The sequence below is a fragment of the Schistocerca serialis genome, chromosome 6, assembly GCF_023864345.2.
Source record: "Schistocerca serialis cubense isolate TAMUIC-IGC-003099 chromosome 6, iqSchSeri2.2, whole genome shotgun sequence".
Taxonomy (NCBI): Eukaryota; Metazoa; Arthropoda; class Insecta; order Orthoptera; family Acrididae; genus Schistocerca; species Schistocerca serialis.
This window is the reverse complement of record NC_064643.1, coordinates 410,805,338-410,825,059: the sequence shown is the minus strand read 5'-3', so window position 1 is coordinate 410,825,059 and position 19,722 is coordinate 410,805,338. Positions and strand designations below refer to the sequence as shown.

The following is a 19,722-nucleotide window of genomic DNA, read 5'->3' as shown; positions in this document are numbered from 1 at the left end:
ACAACTCTGTCACCCTAACCAGAGCCAATGCATCCCTGGTGGAGCCTCAGCATTCAAACGTGAATGTTAGTGCTATTCTTTGTCTCACTGTCTGTGTTACTACCCTGCAGTCCCATATGATTACACCTTTTTTTCTCTCATGTGAGTGACGAATGTACATTTAGGGGCGATCACAAACGATACTTGTCATAGAATTACCACCCAGGATATGCATAAAGTATGAAGAAGAGCAGATAGAAGGGGTTGACAGTCTTAAATTACTGGGATTACAACTTGATAATAAATTCAGTTGGGAGGAACACACCACAGAACTGCAGAAAAGCCTTAACAAATCTGTATTTGCATTTCGAGGCATAGGCGACATAAAAATGAAAAAGTTTGCATACTTTGCCTACTTTCATTCCATAATGTCATATGGTATAATATTTTGGGGTAACTCTTCAAGTCAAACAAAAGTTTTAAGAGTCCAAAAGCGTGTAATATGTATTATTTGTGGGGTAAATTCACAGACGTCCTGCAGAAACCTATTCAAAGAACTGGCTATACTAACTACTGCCTCTCTATATTTACTCCTTAGTGAAATTTGTCCTAAATAACATATCTCTTTTTCCAACAAACAGCTCAGTTCAAACATATAATACTAGGAACAAAAATGATCTGCACAAGGACTTAAAAGCACTTACTTTAGTTCAAAAAGGGGTCCACTACTCAGGAACACTCATCTTCAATAATTTGCCAGTAAACATAAAAAATTTAGATAAAAATAAAGATCAGTTTAAAAGGAGCCTGAAAGACTTACTAGTGGCCAACTCCTTCTACTCTGTCGACGAATTTTTTAATAGAAACAAATGATGTTTTGTATATGCTCATACTATTAGTATTGTTATTTCAGCTTTAAAAAAAATTGACATGTTCCACATCCACGAGGATCTCAGCACGGATCTATGGAACGAAAAACTAATGTAATCTGATCTAACCACAAGAAAAGGGCATCCCAGGCATCACAAGGCTCACTGCCGTATGCTGCATAAGTTACGCCATGCGAAGGCGATTGCCAATGAATTGCTATCCGCTATGATTGTATGACACTCAGACAGTAGCTGGTTGTCCTCTACCTATCTCGTGCTCAAGAAAGAGAGTACATCCCTTTTGTGTGGGGACTATCACCAGCTTAATGCCCACACTACTATTGTCAGTTTTCCTATTCCATACATCCAGAACTTCGCCCAGCTACTTAATGTGGCACAAGTGTTCAGTATCCTCGATTGTAGGAAGGCGAACTTGCAGATTCTTCTATTTAGTGATAAAATTTCAAAAACAGCGATCACTGTCCCTTTTGGCCTTTTTGAGTTCTGTTTTATGCACTAAGGTCTCAAGGATGCGACTCAGACTTGGCCATCCTTCACTGACTCTATATTGTTCAGTCTCCCCTACTGTTATGCGTATCTTGATGACGTCCTCCTCTCCTTCTCTCCAGCTGAGGAACACGATCAAGACAAGGCTCAGGTTTGGGTAACTCTCACTGCCAACTGTGTCAAGATTAATCCCGACAAGTCACAGCTTAACCGCACTAGTGAAACCTTCCTTTGCCACACCGAAACGACTTACAGCGTTTGTCCAACGTCTGATCGTGTTGAGATCATTTGGAATCTACCCTTACCCACGAATTATCGTAATTTGCATCGTTTTCCCGATATGGTAAACTTTTATGTAAACATTTCCCACACACTGCCTCCATCTGAAACACGCCTTCTCCATTCAGATTCCCCTCACAGAAGCTCTGGCTGGGAAGAACACCTCCAGGAAACACAAGGTTCCATGGTCAGAAGTAATCATCCAGGCATTCAACACACTATAGACAGCACTATCGAATGCTGTTATGTTCGTGCAACCAGTGCCAGGCGCACTGAATTTAATTTGAAGTCCTGATTCCTCTTAATAATGATAAAGTTTTACGGTCATATTTACAGAATGAATGACAATAAGTTAACGAAGAAAATTTTTTATTTCATTTCCAAATTAAAAAACACCACAGGGTGGCTGGAAGAGACAAGAAGGGATCTAAGAAAACTTCACATCATAGAAACCATCATACAGCACAGGGAAAATTTCAGGCCACTGATCATTATTGCAAAATTTCCAATCGAACAACAAAAACCGCAGGGTAGGAGGGTAACATCGAATGAACAGAGGCAGACAATCAGCCAACACACAAAGAAGTTCTGGGAACACAAGAAGAAAAAGACAAAGCCATAGTCTTAGGTTCTAAGCAGTTTATGATAATTAATGACAAATTCTGTAATAAAAAAATTAATCCCTATACAACTTGCTTCCCCCTTTATTTGGAAGTACATGATGGTACATGATGGTTTCCCCACAGAAAAGGCAATAGTCATTTGACTGCACACTGATGACAGTTTAATGCTTCCACACTGAAGCCCCCATTTGCAGGGCAACTCTGTGTTTGTGCTTGGTAAATGATGTTAAATACATGATAAAACGCTGTATACATAATGATCCAACATGTCAATAACGTTCATAAAGACTCTCTACACAATGGTGGACTAAAAGGGACCAAAGGGAACGGCCTGCCCTGCGCCACTCTTCCTGGGAGGCCTCAAGTAGGAAATCACAAACAAGGGCAAAGTATGTTCAGTAAGTAAGAGGCAGTTTGGAGTTTGAGGTCCCAAAAGGGTGCAAAATACAAAATTAGGTACCTATTTACCTATAACCAGGCAATGGCAACCGTTAATAGGCGTATTTAGAATTTTTAAAATTATTGCAAAATGTTTCATGAGCCTTAAGACTAAATAATGATAACCAGTTCTCTGTTAGATGCAATCATTCCACAAAAATATTTTTTGATACGTATGCCATTTTCAAAGGCATACTACAAGTACAGCAGAGTTCCATTAATCAAAACTAATTGGGACCGGACCTTGTTCGCATTACCGATTTGTTCGGATTAGCCGGAATTACGGTGACGAGTTTCTAGAATGAAGTACACCAAGCAGATAAGTAGGTACATCATGGTAACAAATGGGGATAAGTGTGGGAACAACGGCTCACTCTTACTCCCTGCCCTTGTTGTTGTGCGTTGTTGAGAACTTTGTAGTGTCTGAGGTCAGGGCACTGCCAGTTGGCTTGCAAAGCGCTTGGTTATGTTAGTTATCGATCCCTGCCACGCGTAACAGTTGTATTGTATTCGTTCAGGAGTAGTGGTGTACGTATTTTCGTCATGAGTAAACAGAAACATAAACGTTAACTCTCAAAGAAAAATTGAATGCTTTGAAGCGGATAGACAATGGAGAGAATGTATCTAAACTGGCAACGGAACTCGGTGTTGGTAAACCAACCATTTGTGATTGAAAGAAGAACCGAGTGAAGCTTGAACAGTCCTGTGCAACGTCTTCGGGAAAAACACTCGGAATTCGGCAGACTTTAAAGCAGTCCCAGTACGATAAGGTGGATGAAGCTCTTTTCCTTTCGTTTACGCAGGAAAGAGAAAGGGGAACTCCTTTGAGTGGAGCGCTCGTTCAGGAGAAGGCTGTTTGCCTGACCATTTAAAGAATGGTGATGAATCTTTTAGTGCGAGTATGGGTTGGTTGGACAGATTCGAAAAACGTTATGGAATCCGCCAGCTATCAATTAATGGAGAGAAGCTTTCTTCTGACCATGATGCAGCGAAGGAATACTTCGATGAGTTTGAAAAAATGATAAGAAAGGGAAAGTATTATCCCAAACAAATTTATAACGCTGACGAGATTGGCCTTAATTTTAGGGCATTGCCAACAAAAAGCCTGGCATCAAAAGCAGACCATGCTCCTGGTTTTAAAATGTGCAAAGATTGTGTGACTTTATTAGCGTGCAACAACGTTGCTGGTAACCACAAGCTGCCTTTAATGCTGATCGGCTGATCTGCTGGTCCCAGAGCTTTTAAAAACTGCAACATGAAGTCCCTGCCCGTATATTATCGCAAAAAAAGCATGAATGATAGGTAAGCTGTTCAAAGAATGGTTTCACGGCCAGTTTGTTCCTTTTGCTTCACTGTTTTCAAAGGAAAATCATTTGTGTCACCGCGCAATCCTTTTGATTGATAACGCATCGTCTCACCCCAGCACTGAGGAATTATATGATGGAGAAATTGTGGCGAAGTTTTTGCCGCCGAATGTTATACCACTTCTACAGCCGATAGACCAGGATGTACTGCAAACATTTAAACTGATTTACAGAAAACAATTTTTAAGTATGCTGATCCAAGATGATAGCATTCCTTTAGTGGACAAAATAAAAAAGACCAAGGTGAAGGGTGTTCTTTATTGGGTCGCTGAGGCATGGCAGAATATTTCAGAAAATACTCTAAGAAAATCGTGGAGAAAACTGTGGACATCTCTTGAATTTCAGGACAACCTAGCTGAAAATTAAGAGGAAAATCTACAACAAATGATACAAACAATCCCTGGATGCGAATAAGCTAATGAAGGAGACATAGATGAGTGGATGGCAGCGGACACTGATTTAGTTGCTGCTGTGACTCAAGACCAGAAAGAAGTGGACTGTTGTGACCGAAGTGGCAATGAACCTGAAAGCGACAAAGGAGAGCTGGTGCCACACAGTGACGCAGCAGAAACTCTTGACCTCGCGCTACGTTATTTGGGGCAACAGCCCACTGCTACACCTGCTGATTTGATGTTTATAAGACGATGGCGCAACTATGCGTCATATAACAGACTGTCTTCATTACGCCAAAAACCAATGACTTAGATATTAAATGAAACAAGAAGTTTGCTGTTACCATTCACCGTTTTATTTATTTCCACGACGCGTTCCAAAGGTTTAAACCTCCATCATCGGGTTTAAACCTTTGAAACGCGTCGTGGAAATAAATAAAACAATGACTGGTAACAGTAAACTTCTTGTATCATATAATGTCAATAACAGTCACGATAAAGCCTAACCTAAAATGTTCGCATTTAAAAATGACATAGTTTTTGTCATTTAAAAAGTAGGGATATAATGTCCACTGTATTTTAGTAAGTTTAACAGCTTTTTTCATTGTTCTGGATTTTTTAAACGTAATGTTTTCTTGCCAATTTTTCTAATACATGTTTACTGTATTGTGTAAATTAAAATTGTGTGTACGTACAGCAGTTTACCACACAGTTTTCCATACTTAGTCTAATATTTTTCATGTTCGGATTAACTGAACGCTCGAATTACTGGGGTTCGGATTAGCGGGACTATGCTGTACAGTTAAAAATATGTGAAGAACATACTAGCGATTTATTTATTTTTTAACTGGAGTATTACGTTTTAAAAATTACTTTTTCGAAGGTTAAAGATAATTATTATGTAGTTTGCTTTAGGAACATGAAAATTCAACAAGATGAACTGGAGGATATGTCAAAAAATATTCAATAGCAGTTGCCAAAAGAAGGAATGCACAATGCATTGTTCAGTGTTCAAGGTTATGACAGTTCCGCACAGTTGTCAGGCACATGAGGAGGTGTACAACAAAAAAATCTAAAAGTCAAACCAAAAGCTCTATCCAGTTCCTGCACTAACCATCCCATAAATGTCTGTGGAGTCTGTGCTTCCTCATGTGTTTCCTCCAGCGTTACTTGTTTTGGAACTTTAGTGAAGAAGTTATATTAATTAATCTTGTGTTTTACATATAGATGGGAATTACTTGTATCATAAACAACAAAAAGTTTGAAACAGTTGTCCATTACTTGCTGTAGTGCTCATTACAATTCAGACAAAGTCATAGAAGAAAACGTGGAAACAGTTGTGACATCTTTGGAAGATATATGTGAACCGTCCAAGGGAAATCTTGATATTAAATTTGCAGCGAGCTTGCTCCTTCCAGTTACATGTGATTTTACCTTTTTGACCAACACCAAAATGTGGTACACATTATTGGAGGTAGTAAATTTAGCCCAACAATATCTACAGTTTCCAAAAATGACTTTACTTAAACGACTCCCCAAATTAAAAACCGTGAATGGGGTTTTAGTGACCAGTTGAACAACAATTATAGACAATGCTATTACTTCTGGCACAAAAAATGACTAATGATGAAGAAGATGGGCACATAAAACAATGCCAGGTGAACCAGCTCTTGACACCAGAATATTGATTCAAGAAGAAGTTAGTCGATCAATGTTTGGAAGCAAAGACCAATTTGTGTATCAATTGTAACAACGATACACAGCTATGAAGGGTATCACTAAAAATTTTCAAATCATTGAATTGCTCCTGGTGATGCTCTGCCTAGCACTGGAGAATACGGTCGAAATTTGCAATGAATTTGATAAAAAGCAGGTGCTACAAGAAACAAAAATGTATCATAGTCATCTGCATGGAGCTGATACAAGTGTGAACTTTGCTGCTTGACGGACAGCCCAAAAAGTCCTTCAGTTTATAATTAAATGGGATTTCAGTGATTCATTGCCCTCTATGCCACTTTAATCCAATACTTCTGGACCATGTGTGTTTCAGTGAAATCATGTGAGAGAAGTTTTTCTCAACTGAAGCCAAAATAAATTACCTTTATCTTATGATGAATCAACAAAGGCTAGCCAATCTGTCCATTTCATCAACAGAAAGAGAAGTTTCAAATATATTTCAATGATATTGTTCAGAATTTCAGTAAAATAAAGATATAAAAATAGGTATTATAATAATATCAATAGAAGCTCCTATATCATACTAAGGTTACGAAACTAACTGATATTTTGATTGTAAAAGCTTTATTTTCAGATGTATAAAATGAAAAGTATAAAGAGCGATTTCAAAGTTTCCATTTGAGGACGTCGCTGTAGCATATATGCAACATAGTGCGACCCCAATGAGGGTATATAAGCATCGATATATAGGCAAGGAATTAGTGTGATATTCATGTGTGAGGTAAATGCAGGAAAATGAACTACATTGAAGTTACGAATATTACCAAATGCGTCCAAACAGAACCAGTGCTCATGTGTCCAAACAGGACCAGTGCTCCGCTGTCTTATCTTGGCTGCTGAAGAATAAATAATCTTAGACATAATAGGAGAATGAAAAATTTGTATGGCACAGCGTGTCTGTCGAAAACCATCGTTGTAGCATGGTGTGTCAAGTTCTGAGCTGGTTGCGGTTCGACACAAGCTGCTGATCAATCTGGAAGGACAGTGTCATTCATTACTCAACTGGGAGACACTCGAGCTCCCACATTACAGTCCAGACCTCTGTCCATGTGACCACCACACATTTCATCCCTTTGAAAATGCCTTGAAGGGTCGACGATTCCTATTGGATGAGGATGTGCAGGAGACAGTTACTGACTTCTTCACAAAGCAGGATATGGTGATATACCAAACATGTATCTTCAACCTTGTGTGTAGGTGGAATGTTTACCTTATTGCTCATGGCTGTTTTGCCTGACTGATATACCGATTCTGGTCTGTGCAGCCTTCGAAGGGATACTTTTTGATCGCCTCTTACTCTATTCTTTACTATTTCATTTATTTATTTATTTATTTATTTTTTTTTTTTTTTTTTTTTTGCACGCTACCTGATGGTTACTTTACTAAACAGTGATTCCCTTTTGCAAGTTTCTCATCTGTATCTTTGAGTATATGAACTACAATTCCTAGATATCATTATAAATACTTAATTTTTTTATGTTAGCCACTACATCTATAGTATTCATTTTTTGGAGAGCGCACTTCACAAATACATTAATTTCTAAGCAGTCGGGGATCCATTTAGTTTCGCTTCCTGGGCCTCTGACGGACGTAATCCACCAGTCTGTATTCCCGTTGTTAGAAAAAAGTGTGAGAATACGGTGGCTGTTGTTAAGGTAGATAAAATTATGCCCTACGAAAATAAACTGAGGACTGAATAATAATGGCAAGAGACACCCGCAGAATGTGTTCCAGGAAATATTAAACAAGCATCGAAAGTGAAAACATTAGCGAGTGATAAACTAATCTCACTATTTGCTACTTGATAAGATTCATGCAACTATCTTGAATTGAAATTTAGACGCATGTTCACTCAAGCTAGTAAAAACGAACCCTACCTTCTAGAACAGATATTTATAACTTCCCATCTTTTGATGGAGACGTAATACAGAAGACTAGGTAACTAAAGTGAGCCGGCCGCGGTGGTCTAGCGGTTCTGGCGCTGCAGTCCGGAACCGCGGGACTGCTACGGTCGCAGGTTCGAATCCTGCCTCGGGCATGGGTGTGTGTGATGTCCTTAGGTTAGTTAGGTTTAAGTAGTTCTAAGTTCTAGGGGACTTATGACCTAAGATGTTGAGTCCCATAGTGCTCAGAGCCATTTGCACCATTTTTTTGAACTAAAGTGATATACGACAGGCTTGATTAGTCAGTGGAAAGTGTGAAATAAACATCTTTTCATTTTGTTCTTCTGTTTCCTTTCTTTGTAGCTCGTATCCTTTAAGTCATAAGGCGAATATTCATATTCGTCACTGCGATCTTCTAATCAGGAAGTTTCCTCACTTCTCCGCTACGGCATGGTAGCTGCTAGAATAAAATACTCAACTTTTTCTGTTGGCCACCCTTATTTTAAATCAGAGATGTTGTATTAAAAAGCTTACCACTCACAGATAGTAATTTGACGCCGTCTGCTCTTTAGCGGAGCGGATGTATCGTTGCAAGTTTTAAGCCTTACTTAAATAAATTGGCTGTCTTGCGAAATATATGTGTTTGGCAACCCGTGCTTGCGCGATTTGTGTATAGGGTGGTAAAAGAAACCAATAATCTGGATCTTAGGAAAATTTAGAAGTCTCCTTTGATACCTGACGACCCAGTAACCCGAAATAATCTATTCAAAATAACAACGTGAGTGAACTGAGAAGGCAAATAATGGGCGTAACAAGTGTATTACGTGCGATGATGGTAAGTATAGAATGAATAATTTTTTTTCAGCACCCTTTGCTTTTCTTTCTGTATGTTGTTGTGTTGTTGATGTTAATGCTTTCATTCGTATTGTTTGCAAATAGGCCTAGTATTAGCATTTTTTTTAAAGTAGGGTCTGCGTTATTTACGTTCTTAATGGCAGGCAAGCAGTTGATTCTAAACGCGATGAGTCCTTAGAGGTCTGCGGAGATACACCACTCTCCTCGGCGTTTTAATAGGTAAAAGAATTTGGCGTCCTTTGTTATATAGTGTTACCGAGGAGAAATGAAGAGCTGAAAATTTGTAGTGAACATTTCATTTTTTACAACAAAAAATTATCTATGTAGACATTTGACCGCCCACAAAGAAAATTGAAATTAACGAATTATTGCATTCTATGGCATAATCGGAACTTTATTTTGTTAATAGTACAGTGTTACTTATTCCTTGTTGTGCAGGATGTCAGGCTAATTGTTGTTTTATCCGAGCTGAATACCAGCAGCAAAGTGTAGTTGATGTTAATAGTAACGAGTCTGGTAGGTCTCCATAGTGCGAAGAAAAGGATGAATGGAGTGAATTGTGAAAACTAAGTGATGCCCTGTCTCTTGACATCAGATATAGTGTGAAAGCATGGCATGTTGAGGAGGTGTTTAATTTGTGTTATGGTATATCATCACGTGGCTACCTCAAAGCATTTGCATAATTGTCAATGCTTTTGTCACACACCATTGCCATGCCAGAGTGGAGTTTTCAATGTGAAATACGACAAAGTGCCTTCACAGTGTATGCTACAGAACTACAATCTTGCCGGCACTGGTGTGGGTAATGTGTGTTTGAATGAGTGATTGCTCATTTACTCCAGTGCCATAAATGCCCTTAAGTCCTTACAACGCTTCTAACTAACAGTCAAAGTATTCCAGATTATCAAGGATGCCCTTGATCTACAGAGGCTGAGGGAGGAGGTATCATTCAGCAGGGTACCATGGTACATAGGTGTTCATGGAAATGAATTAGCAGATGTAGAAGCACAGGGGCACTCCAGCGACAGGACCAATTATTGTGTGGTGCTTATGCGGTACAGATCCCAGTGTGAAACATCTTAGTTGACTGAGATTCCTATTGAGACAAGTGGCCAATTTACCTGCAGATCAGCCTCGGTTTTAGCTGACAGTGAGACGAATGTGGTACAACATTTAAGATTCTGTTAAACATCTGACTTATTACCATAAAATATTATAGAAGAGTTTTCAATTTAAGAGTGGCTGGCTGTGAAATGCATGGCAGAGTGTACTTAATACTATTGTACCAGTTATTAAGGGCTCTACCCATCCCTTCACATAGGAAGTGAGGAAGAACAATAGCTTAAATGCCTCTGTGTGCACTGTAGCTAGTCTAAACTTGCCTTCTCCAAACCCTGTGAAAGTCAAACATGTGAGATTTCTCACTTAAAACTAGTTCCTGAAACTTGGTAAGTAGGCTGTTGTGATTTAGTTTTTGTTAATTTGCCAGTTCCATTTCTCACTTTTAATTAACTATAATGAAAAGTGTGAAGTCATCCACAGGAATGCCAGAAGGAGTCTTAAATTTTGGCTACACAATAAATGACACAAATCTAAAGGCTGTAAGTTTACTTAGTGATTACAGTTATGAGCAACTTAAATTGGAATGATGACATAGATAATGTTGTGGATAAAGCAAACCAAAGAGTTTGATTTATTGGCAGAACACTGAGAAAATGCAACAGGCAATTAAAGAGACTGCCTTCATTACACGTGTATGTCTTCTTCCGAAGTATAGTTGTGTGGTGTGGGATCTGCGCCAGTTAGGATCGAAGGGGGGCTTAATAAAATGTTCAAAGAAGGGCAACTTGTTTGCCCTCTCCTCAGAGTGTGAAAATATTTTGTTTGCACCAACCAATATAGGGCGGAATAATCATCATAATAAAATAAGAGAAATCAGACCTCACACAGAAAGATTAAAGTGTTCATTTTTCGTTCGCGCTGTTATAGAGTGGAATCGTAAAGAAATAGCTTGGAGGTAGTTGGTTGAATCCTCTGCCAGGCACATAGTTGTAAATTAATGTGCATGTAGGGGTATAAATTTTAATAGCCTTGTATTGGGGTTGGTCGTGTCATTTGGGGGAGGGGACCAAACAGCAGTGTCATCGGTCCCATCAGATTAGGGCAGGAGGGGGAAGGTAATTGGCCGTATCTTTTTACAAGAACTGTCCCGGCATTTGCCTAAGTGATTTAGGGAAATCATGGAAAGCCTAAATCAGGATGGCTGGACATGGATTTGAATCGTCGTCTGCCCGAATGCGAGTCCAGTGTGCTGAACACTGCACCATCTCACTCTGTCTTCTGTTGAGGAGTCAGGGAGTAGAGTGTTAATCTAGGAGATGGTAATTTGAAATTATCTTTGTTTATTGTATCACACATGTTGAAAATGGTTTTCTAGAAATAATTCTGTTTTGTTGCATATAAAGGTAGTTGGTTCATAAATGTAAATAGGCCTACATGGAATAGTTAAAATATTTAGATTCCTGAATTAAACTTGTTAATAATAGTTGTTTGAAGTAAAAATATCCTGTTTACATTATTTGCATTCCACCAAAAATTTGGTCTGTATCGGACAATATAGATTCAAAAAAGCTATGCTAAACAATTTTTCTGGTGTCCATGTCACTTATGTAGGACAATATTGGCATTGCGAATGCAAGACTGTTAAGCTTGTATGCCAAGTAGCTTACATGAGAAGATCAGGATATTTGTTTATCTAAAAATCTCTCCAGGAATTTGACAGAATTCATTTCCTTAAGTTCTGATTTTTATGTGTTGTTTAGTTTTAAATTGTGTTAGGTCTTTGTCATGCATCAAACCAATGTTATAACTATTTAGGATGTCCATGATTCTTTGGGGAAGTTGTTCTGTGGTGTCATGTCCAAACAAAACTGAGTGGAATGTTATAGTTAGACGTAAATCAGTTATACGAAATAAAAACAAGACTGGACATAAAATGTAAAATCGTGGAACTCCCTGTGGAATAATTTTCCTGTCTTATAAACAAATTCCTGTACCTGACTTTACAACTACCGTTTGTTTTGTATTCTATCTGTTTAATATGATTTGATCAGCTTCAGATCTCTGCTGTATATTCCATATCTTTCTAATTTATATAATAGCAGAGTGTGGTTTACATGGCCAAAAGTTTTTGTAAGGATGCAGAAAATTCCTGTAACATTTTGGGATGTGTCCAGAGATAACCAAATTTTCTCAACAGCTTTGTTCATGGCACATATTGTATTGTTCCCTTTCTGGAAGCCAAACTGATTTAATTTGTTATTAGATTTTGCTACAAAATTTTGGATCTGGATTATAAAATTTTTTTCAAATACTTTTGAGAATATTGGGAGAAGACTTACAGCTCAGTAGCTTTCTACATCTTCCTCTAAGCTCTTTTTAATAATGGCTTCACTAGTGCATACTTTAGAGGGTCTAGGAAGCATCCATCTTCAAGTAACTGGTTAATTATTTCAGATAGGGTTCCTGATATTGCACTAGAAACTGTTTCAATTACTCTAATGAATATTTTATCCATTTCAGCAGAATTTGTATGTTTAAGAAATAGTACAATAATTTTTCTACATCTTTAGCTGTAATTCATTCAAATTTAGTTACAACTTTCACATTATCCTGATTGAAAATGAAGGATTGGACATTTTGCTGGTAACCACTTCCATCAGCATCTGATTTTATACATTTATTCTTTTTTTCTCCCTCTCATTGAAATACTCTTAAGCAGTCTCCTTGTAGACTCATTGCATTTTCCTATTATTTTATCTGTGGACCTAAGTCTGTCAGCAGCTTGACCTGCAATTGGCCATACGCAGTTGTACCATTGTGTATCACTTGAAACTACTCTTTCGGATATTTGCATGAGCTAACTATTCCAGTAGTTACTCATTGATTAAGTAGTCATAGGAAACTGTGGTATCTCATTTTGTGACATGCAAAGTTTTACATTTCTGTACATTTAAAAGGAAGCTACAGTGTTTCTGTTGGACAGGCTAATTAAGTTCTTACAGTTTGGAGTAAATAAGTTTTATTGCAATAAAACATCCTCAAACATCTCTGGGTCTATTTGTTGCCATTAGATCCAGTATATTTCCATCATGAGTGGTCTTATGAACTATGTGTTGTAGGAACTTTTCAGAGAAGGCTTTTAATATTGTTTTGCAGTACATTTTGTCATGCTAATAATTACCCAGCTGTAATTTTCTTAGTTGATTTTTGGATAACTGAAACAATGACAGCATAATTGGGGAGCATACATACTAGCAAAGTGAGATTTCCTCAAAAGTTTTTAGGTTACATTTGGGGTGAGTTTGCTGATCGATGAGAAAGATACAACTGTAAGTTTATACCCATCCTTGATCCTGAGTCTTTCCCAAACAATCTCAGTGTCTGTTTCTTCGGATTTGAGATTCCTGTTTACTGTGATAAATATGCCACTCCATTTCCCATTAACCTTTTCAATAAACATTTAAATTTTTCCCAAAAGTTCCATAGCTATTAGTTTAAACTTTTAGGAAGCTTTCTGTACCTATTATTACATGAGCTCCACTGCTTTTTAGGAGCACTTCAAACTGTGGCACTTCGTTGTGGATGCTTCAACAATTATCACTAGGATTTTAACACACTGATCTGTGGGGGCATTTCTTTGGCTGTTACCCTATTGTTTTGTGGTGTCCAACAGATATTGTTCTCTCTCTCTCTCTCTCTCTCTCTCTCTCTAACCGTGTGTGCACCCTACACACAGCCTCTTGTGTGTTCCTGTTTGTTGTTTTATTTAAGCAAGATTATGTAATGTTTTGAACATGTTAGTCACATTTGTCCAATTACATTAGTAAGGGTGCTGATGACCTCTTAGTTGAGCTCCAATAAACCACACTCTCTGGCAAAGCATTTGGAAAAAAATACATAGTTTTCTTTCTGATATACCTAATTGTTATGGCTGGTACTTCCTCTGAAACAAAAATCCCCATATTATCCAAGCAAAAACAAATCCAAGAGCAAAACAACTCCACTTTTTATACAATATTAGCACAAATAGGTGTTCTAATACACCCAATGACAAACATTCCCATCCTGTAAAAAGAGAAGTCTTCTCTATGTCATCAGGGTTGTAGCTAACAGCACTAGCAACTTACCAAGGCACTCACAAAGGGGAGATAGGTTAGACTTTCCTTTTGTGACAAGTTATATATTGTTGGGAGGCAAAATCCCAGTACTGTCACATTTAAGTGAACAGTAATACTCATTCTCAGCTTTCGGAGACCCCTTATCCTCACAATAGGTGTCTCTGTTAACTTGGTATGAGAGGTACCTGACCTTCTGTATCAACCTTCCCAAATCTCTGTCTCTTTCCCATCCGAAGGAGGGAACAAACTGTTCTGAAAACTAAGAATTCCTTTCTTTCTGCATTCAAATGTGTGTATCAACAGTACTAGAATTACAGTACCGGCCAGCCATTCCGTGTCCTTGTAATTGTAGTTTTCTCAAGTGAATTCTCCTTTAATACAAGTTAAATATTGTCGTCATTAAAAGACACGTATACATTAACAACTTGGTCTTGCAAGTCCAAGCGCTGTTGATATAGTTTTCTTCAACGCAGCATATTTTGACTGAATGTAATCTACTTTTGCACATGTTTGCTGAAATTCATAAAACAGTATGTTGCCGAGGATACATACATAATGAAATACCTTCTTCCTTTGTGACCGATTCGTAAACAATATACAGCAAGAAATATTGTTAGTATTCTTCTGTACAGATACAAAATTATTTTTGTGCTCTTTATGACCATTTCATGAAGTAAAAGTCCAGGGGGTTAATATCATTATAGAATCATATTACAACAGAAGTTAGAATTTTGAAAGTAAGACTCTTCCCTATAAAAGGGCTTTATTTGTAGCCTCTCATGTTTGAGCTAGTTGAGCATTTGTGTGACACTTTCATGCTGAGTAAATTAGCCTGTAGCTTAATGTGTAGCTCTTCTTTGAATCTTCTTTTATTCTTCTGTTAATCCAAGTTGGTAAAGATCCCAGACTAATGAGAAATCTGAAGAACTGGTTCGACAGTGTTTTTGTAAGCAACTGCCTTTAATGGTAAATTACTCTTGCCTTAGTCTGACCTCAGTGGCCAGACAGTGGTCATGTTTTTGTGAGTTGTGCTTGTGTGTGTGTGTTTTGTACTTTGGAAGAGTCCTTTTTCCCAAGAGCTCTAATGTAGAGCAGTGTCTAACATTATCTGTGTTTATTGTGCAAAATAAGTGTAGTTACCGCATACAAAAGCTCTTTTTTCACGTTAACATTCTTCAGGTGCCCAAGGGTAATATTCCGTGCACTGTGGCCATTTCTCTGTCAGTCTTGCAGAGAAACAACCATTGCATAATATGTCTTCAGTGCCTCCTCCTTTAGACTGCACATCTGAAGCACTGCCCCAGTTAAATTTGTATCAGACTACAAATGACTGGAAGATTGCTTTCTGAGTTTTCCTCTTTCTCTTTTTCAAGAACAAAACTTTCATTTCTCTTTCCTTTGATTGCACTACACCTTTCATCTTTTTGAATTGTTTCAAATGCTCTATCTGTGGAGACAACGTTAGCTATATAACAGGTTCAGAATGTGCCGATCTTACTGGGTCATGTCACTCTTGATGTGACTTTCTGACTTTGCTGGATACCAATTGGACACACATTTACTCTGTGCTTTGTATCTTGTGTGTCAAACTCCTGGTGTGTGGCGAAGTCATTGTCTCTAAGTGTGTGTCTGTTACATGGACAGAGTCCATTTTTCGGAGGCTGTTTATATCATTTTACATTTTTACTGCTCTCAGGTAGGCCACTTGAAACAATCCTTGTAATCAAAAAGGAGGTTGCTACTTGACCTTGGTTATTTAGCCACCAGGTATCTGTTTCGTGGGGATAATGCATTTTAAGAGGTCCCATGAATTCCACACTCTCAGGCCATATTTTCTGCGTGGAATGGGATGATGAACAGATGATGTGGACACAGTTTTGTCCTTCCTTGTATAACACACAAATGTGACATGATGCCCACAAACTATTAGCACAACAGGATTATCTCTAGATAGCTTCACAAATTCCACAGAAACCACTTAGTAAAAATATAGAAGTTTGAATCTAGCTACTAGAGTGGCAAGTTAAGTTATCCTAATACGAAATACCATGTACTACTGTGCGATACCGAGCGAGGTGGCGCAGTGGTTAGACACTGGACTCGCATTCGGGAGGACGACGGTTCAATCCCGCGTCCGGCCACCCTGATTTAGGTTTTCCGTGATTTCCCTAAATCGCTCCAGGCAAATGCCGGGATGGTTCCTTTCAAAGAGCACGGCCGACTTCCTTCCCCGCCCTTCCCTAATCCGATGAGACCGATGACCTCGCTGTCTGGTCTCTTTCCCCAAACCAACCAGCCAACTGTGCGATATTGTCTCACATTAGGATACTTGTGGTAAAAAAGAAGCCTCACAGTTACACTGCATTGTTTAAAGGATAATTCATTATAGTGACTGAAAGAGTACTCTGTGACGAATATAATTATATGAATATTGTTGCGACAGCTACTCAGTTTCAGATATTGAAGCCCTATACATACATACACCCAAAAAACTTAAGTTTGACACTTTCAGAGTCAAGGAGCCTCGAAAACATCCAGCTTTGTAATGGTCTTACTGCCATTGGTCTTCTCCTCAGGCGTGAGAGAACGAAGTTTTGATACTTCCTAACAGAGCTGAGCACTTCCTTTAGTCAGAATCTAGCTTTCTCACATTAGCGAACTCTGCCGTAATATGCACCTTTCCTCCATATTCAAAATAATTTTCAGTTATGATAGTATCTTTTGGGTTAACCAAAGCAATGTCAAATCAGATCATAAATAGTCATTTTCTCAAATTAAATTTTAATGGAAGTGCATTTGGTCATATGGCATCTGTAGTTTGACTTGGAAGGTCATGAAATTTCAGTCCTGATTGTCTCTTTTGGAACATTATACACGTCCAACTGGATTTTGATAAATATTTTATGACGTAATTTAAATGTCTTAGATTAAGTATGTGGAATAGTCTAACTTATTTTTCCCCAGGATATTTGTAATTTGACTTTGGGATCAATATTTATCAGCTCATAGTTAAATATTTATCCTCTCTTACACTGTTTCGTCTTCATGATGTATCTGCCAAGTGTGCTTTCCTGCTACTTCTGTGAATAGTTTCGTGCATACAGAAAAATCTTTCACTTTGGCAACTTAATTTGGACATGATTAATTTCAAAATAATGAATTTTAGTGTTCCCAAATAAAAGGGCAAAAGGATTGTTGTTGAACTTGGCTCTTACATTTTAATGTATAATTTGACAAAAACTATATCATTACCTGTTTCATTTGTGCCAAGTAATTGAATAATTATTTGATTAGTTACTCTCTCCTGCATTTGGAACATGAGCTTCGTGAAAGATAAAATCTTGCTAGAAGTCTGGTAAATAAGAAATTGCTTAATCCTCAGCATGGTAATATTCTCTCACTGCTATAAAATTAATGCCCCTAAAATAACATAGGTGAACTTTTTTCAGAATTTTGAGACTTTAATGCAATTTTTTTGGCTCAAACTACAATAATTCTCTTAGACATTGCAAGTAATCTGCAGCAGGATTGTACTCATAAAGACAACAGAAGCTACCACAGAAAGGCCATTGTCACATATTGTGATGGAGACATGAAGTAATAGTGGCCAGATGGCAGAACCATACTCTGGTTCAGCTAATGATGAGCTGGCACTTTAATTGAGAGCTGCTTGCACAGCGACACTAACACCTCCTTCGGACAGCATCTAGCGCTGCCGTTCAGGTCACTAGATATTTCATTATTGGTGTTGATGTCTTTTATTTTTGTGTATAATGTTTAATTGGTATTAATTTTCAATGCAGTATATAATAAATCTCACTAGTATGATATGTTACTGCTATAACTCATCATGGGCATTAACAGAGCAAAAATGTTGCCTTAAATGTTGACATGGCTGTATATGTTGAGAATGTTTATTGTGGGACTTTTTCTGTGCAAACAATTTTGTTTTGTTGACTGACAGAGAGAGGAGGAGAAGCTGGTGGTGAAGGAAATGATGTACTATGCTTCTACGATATTTGCAATGAGTCACAGAGCATATGAGGAAAAATATTTTAATGGGTGGAAATCCACAACTGAGGAACATATTCATAGTATAAAAATCGGGTTCAGTTGCCAGTAATTTTCCTAATTTATTCAATGGCCAGTTTCAAAGTACAGCTTCCTCTTCAGGTGTCATTAAATAATTATGGGAACACAAACATGTGGAGGTTGGGTCAGTCAGTCATGGGGGTCACACCAACTTCAAACATATCCACGCGTATGTAGGACCGGCAACAACAGTGCCTGTCTGGTCATGATGCCCAAGTGGGAACTCTGGTTGCTGGTCCTGTACTCCCATGTGTGTGCTTGATGTAGGTGTGTCCCCCATGACTGATTGACCCAATCACCGTACATTTGTGTTCTCACAATTACTTAATGACACCTGAAGAAGAAGCTTTACTTTTAAATTATCCATGTAATAGATCAAGAAAATTACTGGCAAACTGAAGCAGATTTTTATTCTAAAAATATATGGGGAAAGTTCTTCACTGAGTGAGCATTAAAGCTAGTCCAAAAGAGCAAGGGAAGATTAGAGATTTGCTGAGGCCAACCAAAGATGCCATTGATATGCTGCACAAGTATGTAGGCTAGTTTACGTTGTGGAGATGTGGCAACCTATATGGTTAAAGGACACCAGAGTGACACACAACATGGAGAACATTATAAATCAAAATTGGCAGAACACCAAAATTAATGTCGTAAATGTGTACAGTTTAAAGAGTGCTTGCAAGACAGCCATTTACCTTCAGAAGGAAGTGTGGAAGGCAATCAAAATAGTCAAGTGGTCCACCAAATGAAGCATGATGATGGTTAAAAAATTCCATTGTCTTGTATGCCAACAGAATCTATTATATGGACACACTGCACTTTTGAGGTTGCCTCATCATGCTTCGCTGCCAACTCTTCTACAGAAAGGACTCAGTGTATTGACTCATCCTAACTGCCACTGGACATGCGAAAGCAGCTTCACTTCTTATAAATAGCAACCACTGATTTGTCGTTGAGGGCCAATAAAATTTCACCCTAAGTGGAGAATATCAGCTCCTGTCCTCTCCACACCTGACATCCAATTATATGACAAATATTACTGAAACCCCTTTTAAAGAATTGTAGGGCTTGGAGTGAAATGTTAAATTGGACTGAAAAGTAATATTGCTTCATAGTATTACCTGTTCTACTGAAGGCTACTTCCAGTAGTGGTCAAAATGTTTTTTCATCATTTTACAGCATGATGTGTGACACAACCCAGAAGAATTTTATGGTTCTTGAGTCTGCCCCTGAAAGCCTACTAATTTATGCAGTCCAAATTATTTGATTGCTTGTGATGGTGAAAACACAACAGTTTTTGTATACATGCAGTTACAAGTTAAAGCAAGGCCTGTGGTTCAAAAATAATTTGAAACAGTAAACTGCTGAAATATTCAGTGAAGAATTATTTTTTTGTTCACCTGTATAACAAGAAATTCGTGTTTACATTAACTTTCTCCCCATCAATCTTAGTAATTGGAACTTTTCTGTAATTACTGTATATAATATAAAGAAAATTATATTAAATTATGGGGAAATAGAATT

General features: G+C 38.0%; 1 protein-coding gene across 1 annotated transcript in view; it reads left to right on the top strand.

Annotated features, from left to right (window-relative positions):
• The first annotated feature begins 8,601 nt into the window (after positions 1–8,601).
• Positions 8,602–19,722, top strand: part of LOC126483759 (alpha-ketoglutarate dehydrogenase component 4) — a 55,560-nt gene continuing 44,439 nt past the window's right edge. Inside the window, exon 1 of the mRNA XM_050106904.1 lies at positions 8,602–8,906. Within this exon, the coding sequence (XP_049962861.1) occupies positions 8,874–8,906 (33 nt within the window). The 5' untranslated portion in view covers positions 8,602–8,873. The remainder of the gene's footprint in view (positions 8,907–19,722) is intronic.